Genomic DNA, 14,909 nt, shown 5'->3' with positions numbered 1-14,909 from the left:
CATTACATTGTTCATTAATTGTTTTTTTTATTTTGTTTAAGGAAAAGGCTTATATCGTATATTCAAGTTTAATTTTCATTCTCGTTCTTTTTCCAATAAAAGCAATCTCAAATATATACTAAAATAAATAGTAAGATTAAAATTACAAAAGAACTATATGAGATGAGATGCAAATGATAATAATAATAATAATAATTAAACTCTTGGGAAAAACAAATTAAATGTAATTAAAATAGACTAATAAAAAACACCAGCTCAATTATTTAATGAATCAAGATGATACAAAGGTATCTACTTCGAACAAATGAATAAAGAAATATAACAATCATATTGAGTTCCGTATGAACAACAATCATCCAGTGATATTCAAAGACTGATGCAGGCCAATAAAAACTGAAACCATTTCTATGGGAGCAATTGCTAAACTAGATGAAGAATAATCCAATATGTTTGAAGAAGAAAAGAAGACACATAAAGTGTGCTTTTTAAAAAGTTTATATTTTTTTTAAATATGGATTTGAGAATAATAATAGCGTTTGATATTATACTAAATAATTTGCTCAACAAGCAAAATCACAAAATCATTACTACTCGATTTCCCCAAATTCACAACTTTATTTATTTCATATGTTGATTGTTTTTATACTCTGATTTTCAACAATAATATAATCACAAATAATTCAGTTCAAAATGTTACATAGTAGCCTGTCTTTTCAACATCACTGATTTAGAGCTAGAGAGCTATATTATTCAATAGAGACATGTTAGAAATATAATACCCTGTTTACTTGTTCACAATCGATTAACACCTTAAACCATTACATTGTATGTAATTATTAGGTGAACCTAAAAGAATGCTAGATCAATAATTTAAAACCATCTTATCCATTATAGAGTCAGAAACAAAAATAATCTAGTTGACTATCTATTTTAGGGTGAGTGGATTTAGTTTCTCTATAGATGATGGTGTGGTAGCTTTCAGTAATATATGTAATATATTAACATCATTTCAATTACTTGCTAAATAATGAGTGAGCATACACATGCAAGGCAATCTGACAGCTATCACTGACAACAGCCTCTTCGTCATGCAAATATTCTTCCAAGATGTGCGTGCAGTTCTTTTTATCCATTGCTCCCAGAGCAGTCGCACATTCGTGGCGAACGATTAGACTCTCGTTAGAATTCTTCAAAGCGTCAGTCAACACTGTAACTATCGTGTCATCGGCGTTCCTTCCAAGTGCGTCGCCAGCCTAGCTTGTTTCTCATTTGCCCAAATATAAACGCTAATTCGTGTCGTAGCATTACGCTACTGGCTTTCATACCTAGCAGATAAATGGGTTATGAATATGTTTGTGCTTTCGTTCAGTAAACGTACTGTTAAATTATATAGACCTGACCAGTATTATTTACACAGGATATATGTGTGTACGAGTACATCATCATTGTTATTTCGTTCAGCCATGTTCGTGGCCAGCATTGCCACAGCAACTAGGCTCTCAAATTTACTTGTAACGTAAACGGCAAATCTTAACAGTGGTGCATTACAAATAATGCATCGATCGAAACAATACGTACCTTCGGCAAGTGCCAGAACTGATTCTTCGCTTATCTTATTCCTTAATGCAAACATAGCTCTATATCGGTCAAACAATGGTAACGACTCATCCAGCAATGCGCTTTTCAATGACTGAACATTATCGTCATCTGATGCTGGAGCAGGATCAACACATTTGTATTGATTCTCGACTTGACTATGTTTATTACTATTCAACCAGTTGATTCTTGCCAGGGCCAATTGACAGGTTTCAGCAATCTAAGATCAAATAAAATAAAATTAGTAAACGATTTTAGTGGTAAATGTGTGTGACTGTTAACAAAGTAGATTGTGAACGAACTAATGTGCTTCCCGCAACAGAATATTAATAGCCGTTCGTTGTTTCGTCCAACTGAGTCTGTATGTCCAATTAGTTTTGCTCGAATCCATTATTCGGCTCACTAATTTAAATAAAAACTGTGTATTTGTTTTAATATGCGTCTGACTGTCGCGCATTCAAGCTGTTCAGTTACAATTCGAATTCTTTAGTTTTTGTTCTGTTTTTCATTATTATTTTTAATATTATTCCAAAACTTTCAAAACCCATGAATTACTACTTTTCAAGTCTGGAAATGTAATATAATGACCGGGTCATCTATATTTAACTGCTTTTGGGAAATATGATCAAATTACCTGGGATTTTTCAAGAGCAAAAGCTGTTATTATACCTCTTTTTCAAAAACCACACTATATTGCCACATTGTTATGATTTCAGTCTCTATAACGAAATTTTAACTATGAAACCTTTTTCTCTGTTTACCCCTAAAACGTATTTCACTAATTTCTGCGAGTGTATACTTTCGACATGATGTTTCTGTTTTCATTGTATTTCCTCACAGATATATAGATTATACATTCAAGTTCTGTACAAATACTGGTACTACTGCAGAAATATCAATCTAAGCTGACTTAACGTGATATCATGACGGCCATTTTGTTTTCAAGCCTGCCACAAACCATACATATTACAGAAAACTTCTACTTATCACCTCGATCACCGGATCGAATCTATACTTTTCAAGTATATTAAACACTGCATTCGAACCGATAGCACCAAGTGCTTCACCTATAATAAAAAACAAGAACATAATTTATTTGTAAGTTGATAAAAAATTAATTTAGGTTAAACACATATAGTTCATATATCATGGAAAAATAATTTACATAACTTTACTTAATCATTGTTATTGAGCACATAATTTGACTTTGAAGTCCTGTATTGCTGAAAACCTGTCGGAGAAGCAGTTGATTGATATTGACAGATGTTGAATAGACCTTGAGAAACTAATTGCATTTAAAACTTACAGATACAGTAAAACACGAGCGATTAGTGAAAATTCTTACCTGCTTCATGTCGCACTATTGGTTCTTGACTTGTGTCTTCCAGTACATTAATCAGATATGGTATGGCGTATGGGTCTTGCATCTGTACAATATAAAATACTGCCTCGTATTTTAGCAGTGCTGATGGGTCGTCTAGGAATGTGAGCAAACTATCTATGGCTTTCTCGCTGCCTAGATCTTGCAGGGTGAACATTCCCCGAAAACGCTCGGTCACAGAGAGCTCCTTGTTGCAAAACGTCTGTTGCATCTTTTCGACAGTGATATTTTCAGCCATGTTGGAGTAAGTATGATGAATAACACAGAGGGGTAGTTTGTATTGAGACGATTGTGTATCATTGATGTATAAATAGAATGCGTAGGCTCCAATTTTTGTACGGGTTGATCAGTATTATATACGGCTCATGTAATTGTTACTATCAATTTTGAAAGTCATTAACGAAAATTAAGGGCTCCCAAAGCTGTTTGGCTGAGCCCCTCATCTACTCCCTTCGGGTAGTGCCCTCCCTCTACGGTCTTATGATAGCGACTTCATGTTCGCACATTCGGTTCAAACGCTGTTAGACTATTGTTTAGAATCAACAATTTGCTTGTTTAGTGTAAAGATTATAAACATATTTTTAATGAATTTGATAATTAGGTTTTTTTTTTTATTGTATTTAGCAGTGACTACTTTTGCTATGTGCATACGGCAGCACTCTATCGGAGCCGAAGTACTACTCTTACCACCGATTAACAAGAGATTATCTCCAATACATTCACACGGTCGGAGCCTAACGAGTGCCAAGATATGCCAGAGTTTGATTCAGATCGATCAGAGCTGAGCGGAACAGTGTCCCCAAAAAATTAATATGAAAAAACATGGCTGAGAACGATATTGGTATCATGCTTGTATTGTTTATTTACATGGCACGATACTGTTGAGCTGGGAGAAAAAAAGAAACAGTCACGAGTCTGAGGATTGAGGTACAAAAGACTGGTGTTATGATTTAGATACTAGTATCTCGAATAAACAGGAAACATAAACACTGCAGCTAAAATGTGTTACAGCCTATTCTCTTAAGTTATTGTCGTGCAAAATTACCCTTTTGTAATTGTTCAACTGTTGCGACATGTAAACAGTTGTCAATCTGAACCTGAATCTAAACTAGAATCACGTCACCTACCTTGACCACTTCCACGATTTTTATCTTTGGTGTCTTTAAAATAATTCTACAATTTTCACTGGATCTGTTCAATCAATCTTTCCGGTTTTTGTAGCATAATTTCGTACGCTATTGATCCGTTGAGCTATCAATCTATCGCAGTATTTCTTTACGCTGTCAAATAGATATTAGAGCCCCACCTCTTCGTCAAGCCGGAAATTGCGTGAAATTACGAACGATATTGTCTCCGCCATACTTGAAGAAGACGATTGAGGCAGGATTCAGCTCCGTGGCTATTTTTGGTACGGGATCTTAAACAGTCTAAACAGTCATCAAAATGATATTCCGGATTTTGACGACGTGACAATTTTTTCTTGAATCAACATCGGCAATGTGTTCCACTGGAAAATATATTAATTGTGAAAAATAATTTTACTAAACCTTTTTACCAAAAAATATATTATTCAATGACACAATACTGTAAAAGTATGGCATAAGAGTTTGGTTTCCGCTCATATTTCGCGTTTGGTGGCGCTTAGTTTCGGTAGAGTGGGGCTGTCGAAAACCGGAAACAGTCGACTGAGCCAGGATAGGAGGCGTGGCTACAAGACAAGAAATGTATTTGTGGGAATTTCATCGGCACTTTAAGCTTTTGAGTTACACTGAAAATTTTTCAGTTTTTGTTCTGTCTTTCATAAATATTATTGTTATTATTATTCCAAAACTTCCATAACCAGCAATAAACACTACTTGTCAAGTCTCGAAACTTTCATCGTCGGGTCATCTATAGATAACAGCTTTTAGGATAGATGATTAACGTAACATCATAACGGCCATTTTGTATCCAAACCTGCAACAAACGATACGGTTTACGAATTTATACTTTTCAAGTATATTTTTGTTTTTCGTTGGCGCCCATAGCACCAAATGCTTGAGCTGTGGTAAAAAAACAAAAATATATTTTATTAGGAAGTTGATATAAAATAGATTTATATTTCACCTTAAATCAAGCTTTGTTATTGAGAACAAACAGTTATTATATCCTGGAAAAGCAATTTATCATATTTTATTATTTTATTTATTATCATGTTAAGTGGTCGGAGAAATAGTTGAGTGATATCCAAACGTGTATACGTTGAGACTCTAATTGCACTTTAAAACTTATACAGATACTGTAACAGTAAAATATGAGCGATTAGAGAAAAGTCTTACCTGCTTCATGTCGCACTATTGGTTCTTGACTTCAAGTATCTTCATCAGATATGGCATGGAGTATAGGTCTTGTATCTGTCCAATGGATCGTCTAAGCATGTGAGCAAATGTCTATGGCTTCCTCGCCACCTAGATCATACAGGGTCAAGATCAAATTTTCTCAAAAACTCTCTGTCATAGACAGCTCCTTTTTGCAAAGCATCTGTTGCATCTTTTCGACAGTGATATGTTCAGCCATCGTGGAGTCAGTATTATGAATAACACATTACAGGGGGATGGTTTGTATTGAGACGATGGTGTATCATTGATGTATAAATAGAACGCCTGGGATCCAATACTTGTACTGTTTGATCAGAAGCAACCAACGAGCGATTTTAAATAATTACATCCATTATTATATACTGCTCATTTAGTTCCATTTAAAAGTCATTAACGTAAATTAGAGCATCTCAAAGCTGTTTGGTTGTGCCCTCCCTCTACTCCCTCAAGAAAGTTCGCTCTCACTACAGAATTAAAAATCTGCCCTTCTTTTTAATTGTCATCTTGCTCTTTTACCAACTGTTTGTGATACCGAACGTTTTTTGGCAAACAGCTGCTGCACTAAAGACAGAAAGTGACAAAATAAAGATCATTACGATAGGTAAAGAGAAGAAATGTTCTCCTTCCTGAGGGATCTCCCAATATGCGTGTCCCAAACGTGAACATTGACAACAACATAATTTGTGAAGTGAGCTTCGGGAATTGTTTTGGAAACTACCCACTAAAGGAATAAAAATACACACCCATGTCACCAAAATATATTTTAACCATTCATCTTCGTACATAGAAGCAAAACAGCCCACCTAGAATACAGAAAATATGCCGCATGATTCAGCGAAGACCATGAGACTGTTAAATGTCGAAATGACTATTTCACAACATGAAATACAATTTTCCTGCATACTGGAAACTAATAATCGGCATTACCAATGGACACAACACGACATAATAATCGATACAAAACGACATAATAATCGCCATAACGCGACATAATAATCGCGATAACTCACAATAAGAAATATACGAATCATAGTACTAGCTATATGAACACTTGAACCGTCTAGTGATATTCAAATATTGGGACATGCCAAGAAAAAATAAACCATTTCCATTAGGAGAACTGGATGTACAATAAGCCAAACTATGCGAAGGAGAAGAGAAGATAAAACCTAGAGCGCGCTTCATCAAAAGTTACTAATTCAAAGCACATTGGGTTTATCAAGTGAATCTTATAATCAAATCGGACTTTATAAAACCTCAGTTTTATTCTTAATTCAGTATATCACATACAAGTTTTTTTTGTATAAGAGTAGATCATTTTTATTTGCACGAGATATGTGTGTCTGAGTACGTCATCAGCATTGCCATAGTAACTAGTCTCTCAAATATATACTGACATGTAAATGTTTTTTTAACACTACAAAATCCAGAAAAGTTCGTTGCGTTACAAATAAAACGTACAAATATAAATCTATCAAAACAATGCGTACCCTCAGCAAGTGCAAAGACTGATTTTTGGCCTGCCTTATTCCTTAATGCAAACATTGCTCTATATCGATCAAACAATGGTAAAGACTCATTCAGCAATGTGGCTTTCAATGACTCAACATTGTCGTCAACTGATGCTGGAGCAGGATCAACACTTTTGTATGAATTCTCGACTTGAATATGTTTATTACTATTCAACCAGTTGATTCTTGCCAGTGCCAATTCACAGGTCTCAGCAATCTAAGTTTCAATAAAATAAAACGTATAAAAAATGAGTGAATATTTTTAGTGGTGTGTGACAGTTATAACAAAGTAGAACGTGGATGGTCGACCTAACATGTTCTCCTGCAATAGAATATTCGTAGCTGTTATTTCTTCGTTTTGTCCATCTGTGTCTGTATGTTCAATCAGTTGATTCGTTCAAATTATTTTTTCTGGTCACTAATTTAGTAAGCATTTTGATATTTGTTGACCGTGAAACAAAATGCGGCTGAATATCACGCATTTAAAGATGAAATGTTTGCTATTTCCTTGTCTAAAGCCAATTATAATTGGAGAATGTTATTGTGGTTTATGTGTTTCATGACAAAATTAATTAATTTATGAAAAATGGCTATAAACTCAGTCTACGCCAATGTCATTTTATCTCAAAACTAGGCTCGTCGATATAGTCTTCATTAGCTTGTAATTTACATAAAAAATACTCAGTGACGTCACCAGGGGAAGCAGCCAAAACGTTCAAAGCTGTTCAAAATGGTGGTTTCTAACGTTTTGTGGTTGTTTGGCTACATTGGCCTACATGTGCTTATATAACAAAGAAGATTGTACTATAATGAACACAGACTATCAAGATTGTTGGTATAGGGCTGATTCAGATGCTACATCTGTCAAGTCTAGCATAGATGGTCACTAAGATACGAGAAAGTTACGCACACGAAGCAAGTTTAAACGAAGGTCTTGTGATTGCACAGGTTTAAAATCACCATTTAACACCTATTATCGGTAATAATAATAAACAGTTCACCAATTTGTAGACAACTAAATTAAAATCAGTTACTGGCACGGGTGTACTAACGATTTTTTTCTACGGGATCTAAGTCACACAAGAAGTCAAACAATCATCAACAAAATTCCGGATCTTAAAATTGTTACACAATCAGCACCAATCACCACAGTAGACATACTTGTAATAACTTATTTATTTGCTAACAGAAAGCCCGCTCTGACATTCCGAAGACGTACAAGGAGATATTACAGGATATAACACATACAACTTGGAAGAATGACACAGAGCTTGCAGTACTAGCCATGTAAGAAATTAACGGAAAGCTTCTAATTGGCTGAATATAAAAATTGAAACAAAAGAACACACTGCTGTGGTTTCTACCACATTCGCACTCATGTCATCGTCGCACTTCTGTATCCGTATTTTGAAATATATAAATCAGAATATTATTGAACTTGTATAAAATGAATAAAGCGATCAACAAAAATTGCATGTTTCAATTACAATCATTCTTTACAAATAAATGCTTCAGAAATTACTCTGGCACAAGCCAAGTGGTTTTTACGACTTATCGCTCTTTTCTGAAACCCACCGCGACACTGTACTGGTCTTGAGTCTGTTTCTTTAAAACATGTATGTACTGAGCACATACTATAATACCATACTGCAATACTGCAAAAGTATGGCGTATGAGTATAGCTTTCTCTCATAGTTGGTGTTTCGTGGCGGGAGAAGTCGGAAAACCGGAAACAGTCAACTGCACCAGGGAGTGTGGCTATAACACAAGAAGTATCTCAAGTAAAGTTAATAAATGTGCATTTCGGAGGGACACAGATCGAAAATGAGAAATGTATTTATGGGCATTTCATCTGCACTTTAAGCTTTTGAGTATATTAAGCACTTAGTTGGAACCAATAGCACCAAGTGCTTCAGCTGTAGTAAAAAACAACAACATATTTTATTTGTAACTTGATATAACATTGATTTAAGCTTTACTTTGAATCAAACAGTGTTATTGAAAAAAATAGTTATTATATCCTGGAAAATACTTTATCATATTTTACTTTGAAGTCATGTAAGGCGGTCGGAGAAGGGGTTGAGTGATATCAAAAGGTGGTTCAGTAGACGCTGTGAAACTAATTGCATTTTAAAACATAGACAGATAGTGCAACAGTAAAACACGAGCGATTAGTGAAAATTCTTACCTGCTTCATGTCGAACTATTGGTTCTTGACTTGTGTTTTCCAGTACATTAATCAGATATGGTATGGCGTATGGGTCTTGTATCTGTCCAATACAAAATACTGCCTCGTGTTTTAGCAGTGCTGATGGGTTGTCTAGACATGTTAGCAAACTATCTATGGCTTCCTTGCCACCTAAATTATGCAGGGCGAATATTCCCCGAAAACGCTCTGCCATAGAAAGCTTCTCGTTGCAAAGCATATGTTGCATATTTTCGACAGTGATATTATCAGCCATGTTGGAGTCAGTATTGTGAATAACATATTGCAGGGGGTAGTTTGTATTGAGACGATTGTGTATCATTGATGTATAAATACAAAGTACGGTTTGGTCAGAAGCAACCAACGAGCTCGAGCGATTTTACATAATTTCATTGACATTATTAGATGCTGTAATTGTTCCTATCGAATTTGAAAGTCATTAACGAAAATGGAGGCACCCCAAAGGTTGTGCCATTTTCTTACTCACTTGAGAAACGGTCCGCCAACTCTGGAATTACAAATCCACCCTTCCATTTAATTTTCAGTTCCCATTTTACCACTGAATGTAGTACGTGCATGCCTCCCACACTGGAAAACGTTTTTAGTCAAACAGCTTCTGCACCAGGCGACGGAAAGATGTTCCACTTGCTGATGGATCTCCTGATATGCGGTGTACCGAATGTAAACATTGACAACAAAAGAATAAGCCAAAGTAAACTCCGTGAATTGTTTAGTGGTTCATTGTAAACTTCCCACTATAGGAATAACAATATGCACCCATACAAAAATCCCTTGTCCCTCTCACCAAAATATGTTTTGCTCGCTCAACTCTGTGCAGAGAAACAGCCCACGCACACAAATCTATAGAATGTTTCCCGATAATAATCGATTTAAAACGATAACAATCGACATAGCACGACATAATAATCGACGTAACATATGACAAAATACACAACATAATATTATCAACATAACCCGAAATAATAATTGACATAGCACAACATATACTTGAAGAGTTTATAATCTACATAATCTGTTTTTTTTTCACAAAACGCATCATGTAAAGTGTTTCCAATAGAAACACTATTGAAAAGTGTTTCGATCAGGAACATATTTTGAAAGTGTTTATTATCACAACACTTTTAAAAGTGATACATACATTTTGTAAAGTGTTTATCGTAACGACTCTTAGAAAAGTGTACCCACAGAGGTTCACTATCACAACTCTTTAAAAAGTGGTTTCACTATACACACATTTTGAAAACTGTTTCCGACAGAAGTGTTTTAAAACAGCTATTTATCATCGCAACACATTGAACAGTGCTTTCAGGCCAAACACACACTAAATATTAACAAGTGATTATAACAGAGACACATTTTTAAATGTATTTCCACTTGAAACATGGTAGAAAATAATTATCATTTTAGAAAATTGTAATGGGCGATATATATCAAATGATGTATTTCATGATCAAGCAATTTGTACTATTGTACAGTAGTGATATCATATGACAAATTACGTAATGAAGCAAGTATTTATTCCTAACTATTAAGATTAATAAGGTAAGTAAAACATTTAAAAAAACAGATATATATATATATAGTTAAATAATATATGAAAAAATAATACCAATCGCATGAAGAAGCGTCCTCGACTTATTTGCAACTGAATAAGTGCGTTTCCTGAAATCCAAAACTTGAAACTGTGGATGCAATACCCGAGAATTGTAAACATTGACACTTCAAAACAGATGAGTAATGAACTGAAATGAACAATAACATCATAACACCCTTCTATCATTAACGTATATCAAATCTCTTCCGTTGTGATAGTCTTGTCTCGAGCAGTTTCCCAAGGCACATCAAATTCCCGGGAAAAAAATATAATTATGCTCTTTAAAAATAAATGTAATCTATTGTTATCCCGTTTACACTAAATTCTCGAATCTGTATATGAGCATATCTTCCATATATCTATGTCAAATGGTTTGACTGCTTATTTTCAATATGCTTATTTATAATAGACCCTTGAAATGGGAAGTGTGGTATTTTAAAACTATATGTATAGAACCAGAGTTCTTCTGGCATAGATTCTGCCCCCTGAACGAATATTACCTCATATCAACAGGACAAAATTTTAACAATATTCATCTCGTTCGCTCTGATTTTTTCTCTCAAAATCTGAAAAATTGTGTAATGTTTAATTAATTATCATTATTGTTTCAAACAATGCGATATTCAAATCCGAAATATGTAAAATATTATTGTAGATATATATAATAAAGATAAAAATGTTGCCTGAATCGAACGAATGGCTTGCTTCAGTGAAATTTTAAAAATGTAATCTTGTGTGAATTATAATCGTTTTTATATAAATATATGCAATGACATGGTTTAAAACGTCCACTGTCATGATTAGAGGCAGAATAGATTAATGAACAATGTTAGGACTATTCCTTTGGACAATGATTAAGACTGATCTCGAATATCATTTTGGCTGGATAATACGAGCGCTTTCTGTCCAAATTCTATAATTATTGAAATGATACTTCTAATGATTTTAATGTTGAATCCATTTGCAATCTCTCCACTCCCTGTCACTACAGCCTGGTCCGCTATAATCTTTTCTTTGACTTTTCTCCTTCTTGCTTCACGATACATTTCTGCGGGAAGCGAACAAGCAAGGAGAGTCGGTCGTGGCGACGTCTAGATCTCTAATAATGAATTTACCCTATTTATACATTGTGTTCTTGACACAGGTGAAAAAGTCGACACGAAACTGGGGGACAAACAGCGGTGAAAATAACCTGATCGTCACTTCTACGCGATGGCAGCACTAATAAGGAACAGAGTGGTCCAACTCCGAAGTCTGTGACTCTGGAAATCAGCAAGTGTACCGAGATCGCAAACAAGGAAGGTGGTGAACTAGATGCCATCATTCTGACTTTCAACATCAATGACAGGTTAACATCAGAAATGCCTGAGGGATCTTGAACAAATTGTCAGACGGATTTCCATCGATATTTGATCGTTTTTATTTACAACAAAAGATCAGTAATTGGAAGACGATGTTTCTCTGACAGAGGTCCTGCAAGACACTCCAGAATATTTAAGAAATTTGCTTTATTTTATAAGTTCGGTAACATAGTATTGGAGTTTAACAAGACAAAATATAAAAACAATCGACAGGCTGAGATTAGTTCCTTGTTGAGTATGATTCACGCGATAAAAAAAATAACAATAAACCATACGACACTGATATAAGGGAGAACGTTGTTGCGATGTACAGTAGCCGGAATGAGTTCAGTCCTGGCTGTTTTGCGTGTTGCCAACAGTGTGTTATTATATGATTTCAAAACACTTCGAGATTGCTTGAAACACTCATACATCATTTTAGTTCAAAATAATACGTTTACCTAAATACCAAACCAGTGACACTGCTTTGACATTGTCCTGTCCGATTATTAATTATTCAATATTTATTCAAATTTCCAAGTCGTAAAATATTGTTTTTAAATATTTAGTGCTGATTATCTTTTCTGAGTTCAAATATTTTTTACTAGAAGTTTGTGTATTTAATTTTGTAATCGATATAATAATACTTGATTTAATTATTTTTTCAGGATGGGTTAAATTGTGCGTTTGCAAGTTCCTTTGGGTGTGTTCTGCAAAGTCAGAAACAACTTCCACAAATTATGGAATACCATGCTTTCTTCATTTTATAGGAATACAAAGAAAGGCGTGTTCAAACAGAGATACGCTATTATATATTGTATTGTTGGTGTGACAATATTGTGTAAGAATTGTGGCACCACTGTATGTAGCGCCCTCTGTCAGCGATTGTAAAGATGTGTGCACAATGTACATGTGAGGGTTGTATTACAATTTCGTTCCAAGTCAATATATTTTAAACCCAGTACGAATAACAATACTACATAGCTCATAATCATTGAACACATATTTGGTAAAGCATTGATAAGTTATAATAAACCGGTACATTGCTGAATTATATATTAGTGTGCACGAACAAGCTGAACCAATCAGCATTTTCGCATTGCCATGTACTTCAGCGTTTAACTATTGGTAGCAGCAACTCTGTCATGTCCGACATTATCCACGGTGTTCACGTCTCTTTGCCTGGCTTTGAAGTAAAATGAGTCAAAATTTGAGGACTCCAATTGTTTTATTCTTTCTGGAAATTAACCGGCCAAGATCGCATCAGTTGAAGTGCAACACGGCCCGGGACACACAGTTGTAAAATACGTGATTTCATTATTTCACCAATAAATATCTATTCGTGAAGTTTATATGAATAGCGCTCAACAGGAGCCGAGTGTTGTCCTGTTTTAATACTGAAAGCTAAACTTGCAGGCTCCCTTCAAACCCAAAACCACAATACTTCTAACGCAAACTAGGATTGTCATAAAACGTATTATACATGCCAATTTTCATAGCTATATTTTCGACATTAGTGTCTTCGACAATTGCTGCAAAATGTGGGACTTTTAAATCGTAAAAAAAAAAGTTACCTAGGAATTTAATTTGCGTCAAGCCAATTACACTCCCGACAACCGATGCCAAATTTTTGTTCCCGAAGTAGAACTAGTAACATATAATAATAATAATAATAATAATAATAATAATAATAATAATAATAATAATAATAATAATATAATTTCGAAACGCGAAGACTTAATATCTATACAGGAAACAAGTTACTTCCTGGCGATGTTCGGCTATTGACAAGAAGGTACTGACACATATATCTTGTGAATACCGTAACTGTTGTATTTTAAATTATTACACTAAACATATTACTTGAAATGTCAAAGGCTTCAATCCCAATTTTAATGAACACTGATTCCCACCATAAACTAATCACGTATGTGAAGTATTCCACATATGTTTTATTAATATCTAATTGTTGAGATAATGCAAATTAAGTAAATAACATGCATTGTTAAAACCCTGAAAAATTACGTCTGTGGATTACCTTAGATCACCTATAATATCAAGCGTCAACCAATGAAATCTCATGAGTGATATCGATATAACGTAAATAAAAATAGTTAATTTCTGCATATTTCATAATTATTATGCAAGAATTTCAACCTTGAACACATCCGGTATGTAGAGCATCTCAGAGCACCAATGCATAAGTAGTCTTCATTTTTACTGCACCTACAATACAATAAATTTATTGAAGGAAACGTATTTGCTACTAGATTTCGGTTTTATCATTATATTTGCCGCACGAGAGTAAGTAAATATGTAAAAAAACAACATGTTATATTTAATCTTCAAAATCAGTGTATCTGCAATTAAATTTTTAATCGTGTGACTGGTTCTTTGAAAGCCCCAAGATTATGAACCTCAGTTGTAAGAATGTTGACCTATTTTCAAACCGGCTATCAAAGAATAGGTTCAAAAGATATGAGAAATCACAAATCACGGTTTGCATATGAAAACAAGTTATGGTGTTCCTTCTTTTTATTTACATGATGGATTAACTTTCGTATGGTAGGTATTCGTGGTACTTTAAACATTTCCGTCTTTTTAGTTTATTAGAAATTACAATATCAGTTGAATAGCCACAGCTACAAGATAGGGGGACAGAAGGGGAAAGAGTGCAGATGGAAAGCAATGAGAGTTAAAAAAAAGTCAAAGGTTGTGTTTGAAACAAAATACGATGTCCCAAACACGTGCAATTAATTATTTTACATTGAATTTCTGAATTAATTATTTGATTCAATGGTTGTATGTAACTTCATTCACAGTTCACATTTAAAGGTCCAATGCTTATCGTTTTGCAATTTTATAAATGTCTGGCCAACTAACAGGAAATCAACAGACATGAA

The 14,909-nt window shown here is 34.4% G+C and overlaps 2 protein-coding genes across 2 annotated transcripts; both read right to left on the bottom strand.

Moving 5' to 3' along the window:
• Positions 1 to 228: 228 nt before the first annotated feature.
• LOC100377999 (deoxyhypusine hydroxylase-like) lies at positions 229 to 3,213 on the bottom strand. The gene is made up of 4 exons (XM_078006222.2): positions 2,942 to 3,213; positions 2,587 to 2,663; positions 1,579 to 1,816; positions 229 to 1,325 (listed from the first exon to the last, which is right to left on the bottom strand). The coding sequence occupies exons 1-4, from the start codon at positions 3,186 to 3,188 to the stop codon at positions 1,222 to 1,224; spliced, it is 666 nt and encodes a 221-aa protein (XP_077862348.2). The 5' UTR covers positions 3,189 to 3,213; the 3' UTR covers positions 229 to 1,221.
• A 1,756-nt stretch (positions 3,214 to 4,969) lies between these two features.
• On the bottom strand, positions 4,970 to 9,307 carry LOC102808410 (deoxyhypusine hydroxylase-like). Its single transcript, XM_085497383.1, has 4 exons — positions 9,034 to 9,307; positions 8,368 to 8,603; positions 6,825 to 7,062; positions 4,970 to 5,019 (listed from the first exon to the last, which is right to left on the bottom strand). Exons 1-4 carry the CDS (start codon positions 9,305 to 9,307, stop codon positions 4,970 to 4,972), a joined length of 798 nt encoding a protein of 265 aa, XP_085353509.1.
• Between the last annotated feature and the right edge of the window lie 5,602 nt (positions 9,308 to 14,909).

Source organism: Saccoglossus kowalevskii, chromosome 3 (assembly GCF_978046115.1).
Source record: "Saccoglossus kowalevskii chromosome 3, keSacKowa6.1, whole genome shotgun sequence".
NCBI lineage: Eukaryota > Metazoa > Hemichordata > Enteropneusta > Harrimaniidae > Saccoglossus > Saccoglossus kowalevskii.
Note: the sequence above shows the minus strand (reverse complement) of the source record. Positions and strands in the feature narration are given on the sequence as shown.